Below are 2,827 nucleotides of genomic sequence, written 5' to 3'. Positions count from 1 at the left end.
ATATTTATAATTAGTGAAATAAATTAGGAAACCTGAGACGAACAGGTTTGGCTATAGAATGGATAATATTACACATTTTTACCAATTGGTAAAATGATCAAAAACAAAAAAATATTCCTAATCAAGAAATGAATTTATACTGGATGACCAGGGCAAGAGGTATATGATGTCTAGATCAAATTAGATTTTATATACATTATTTATTTAATTTTGAAATAAAACTTGCATTAATATTTGAAATAATAAAAATAAATTCTGAAGATATATAATGAAATAAGCACGCCATAAATATATATAGATGCAATTTAGGCAGTTCTAGACTAGCCACAATGAATATTTATTACGTTAGATAAAACCTGATAGCATAATTTGTTTTATAGCTGTCAATAATTTTTCTTATGCTGACAACCACATGCATTAACCAGTGCTAAATGTTGCACTGTGAATTTTTTTTTAAATTCTAAATTTTTATTTATTTAATACTAACTATTTTGACTGAATAATACTGATGAATAAAAATCTGAATTAATTATTCTACATAGATTGCTTATTTATATAAAAAAAAAATATAATGATCATTTATTATAATCAGCTGCTTAGTAATATAATAATCTGGTACAGGGCTTACCTCAAATCCCTCCTCGGTATCCATCGCCAAATAAGCGGAGTCGATCCCCGGAACATCTCTCTGCTCAACCTGAAAAAACAAAAGCAATTAAAATATTATATTATGTTCACTCCAAAAACTAATTTCAGTTTTTAAAATATTTTTTTACTGATACTTTACAATTACTTTACAATTATTTATGAGAAGCTTGATTTTTAGACACAGGAAAAAAAAATGTTTTGTCCTGAAATCTTCAAAACCAGGACAGGGAAGTTACACTTAGAGTTGAGGGATAATAGGCTTCTGTTTGCAGGAGAATATGGATGAAAAAAATAATTAAGACAAGGTTTTTTAAAAATATTATTATTTACTAATTGAAATTTACAACTGTAAATAATAATACATCTAATTAATTTGATGTAAGATCATAATGGTATGGTATGTAGAGAAACTATCCATTGGTAGCACTCTATTAACATTTTTACATTAGGAGGTCTCGAGGCCATCTTCTATTCAGGCACCTCCAAGGATTGTCAGGAATGAAGGAGGAAGCAAGGTTAGAAACTAGTGAGTGTGGGTGGTTAGGGAGTTTATAATGGATGGATTGATATATGGTTCGGGCTAGATCGGTTACATATGAAACATTAAGGTCTTTACAGATGATTTTGTTTGTGATGAAGTGTAGCCCCAAAGCTCAAATCCGTATGTCCAGATTGGTCTTATTACAGTCATGTAGATCAGTATTTTGTAATGAGTTGGAAGTTTAGACAGTTTGTCTAGTAGGTGGGTTATCCTGCAGGTTGTCACCCTATTCTAACTGAATGGGAAGGCTGAGTTTTTATTATGTAGCACCACCACAAAATAAAAGTCAACCTGCCTAGGACGCAATCGTACCGGCACCATTACAGTGAAAGGTTGCTAAGGCGATGCCTCGACACGCTCGCCTGCAAACTCATACGTTGAATAACCAATCAAAAGCTACTTAAAATACAAATTTTTATTAAAATGACTTTTTGGCCATTTTAAAATGGTAGAGCTTCATGAGGGCTCTAAATAGATAAATTAAGATACGGTTAAAAATTATGTAAATATAAGTGAAAAGAAAATATTATACAATGATAACAATATATACATATATATTTAAAAAAAAAAACCGTAAACTATTTGGTTAAAAATGAACAGAATACGTAATAACACGTAAAAATAGAAAAGCAGATTTATTTAATTATTATCTTTTTAGCCCTGATGGAGCTCTACAAATTGGGCGAAACGTCAGCAAATAAATAATTTTTAACTATTTTTTCTTTGACCGCACCCCTGACCATCTTCATAATTTTATTATTGCTAATCTCCACTTTCAAAATGTTTTTGATCCATTTAACAATTAAAAAAAAAAGATATGAAGCCATTAACGGTGAAAAAAGGATGTAGTAAAAAAAAAAAATCTTGACACATAAGAGATAATCTGCGAGACAAAGATAGTGTTAATCCATTCTACAAACAAAACGTCATAAACTAAGTTAATAGCCTACGTTACGACGACACAATACACAACCTTATGTAACTCCATAGAGCAACGCAAAAGAACAACAATCGATAGTACAACTGCGCTTAAACAAGAAACAGTTTCTTACAACTTTGTATTAGATTATATCCATTATCCATTATAGTATTAGACTTAAACAAAACAATAGATTTAGGCGCTCGAAGACCATTGTAGGAGATGGGAGTACTTGTGGAGTACATATACTGTGCAATCTTGGTAATTTTAACTTCGTTGCTCCGAACATTACAGTAATCCAAATTGGCGTAAAAAAAAGGTAATTTTTTTTTTAAACTTCGACAATAACATTTTTCTTTTTTTTCAAATAAAAGTGTAAACGTATTAAAGACATTTTTAATTTCCTGATCTATGGACAATTTATTGTGAACATCCTGAAAATCGAAAGTGGAAACTTTCAGTTTCAATATCTAGTAACATTCCTATGGAAGTGTGCTCATAGTATATTTTGCTGGAATTGGAAAAACATAATATCTATTGTATAAACCATTTGATTCTGTAAAACTAATTTAATTAATAGTAGAAATATGTGTAATAAAAATTTTGTTGGTGAATTAATTTTTTTTTATAACATTTTAAATAAAAATCGATGTAGATAATTTTTTTTTTTTATTTATACTCTTTTTCACTTATAAATGAACAATCTTATAATTTTAACA

At 29.2% G+C, this 2,827-nt stretch overlaps 1 protein-coding gene across 1 annotated transcript in view; it reads right to left on the bottom strand.

Moving 5' to 3' along the window:
• Window positions 1–697, bottom strand: part of Madm (MLF1-adaptor molecule) — a gene marked incomplete at its 5' end in the record, with an annotated part of 22,781 nt that extends 22,084 nt beyond the window's left edge. Inside the window, 1 exon segment of the mRNA XM_067053183.1 lies at window positions 629–697. Coding sequence (XP_066909284.1) covers window positions 629–697 — 69 coding nt within the window.
• Window positions 698–2,827: the final 2,130 nt, after the last annotated feature.

Source organism: Halyomorpha halys, unplaced genomic scaffold, assembly GCF_000696795.3.
Source record: "Halyomorpha halys isolate HHAL.00 unplaced genomic scaffold, Hhal_1.1 Scaffold555.1, whole genome shotgun sequence".
NCBI lineage: Eukaryota > Metazoa > Arthropoda > Insecta > Hemiptera > Pentatomidae > Halyomorpha > Halyomorpha halys.
Note: the sequence above shows the minus strand (reverse complement) of the source record. Positions and strands in the feature narration are given on the sequence as shown.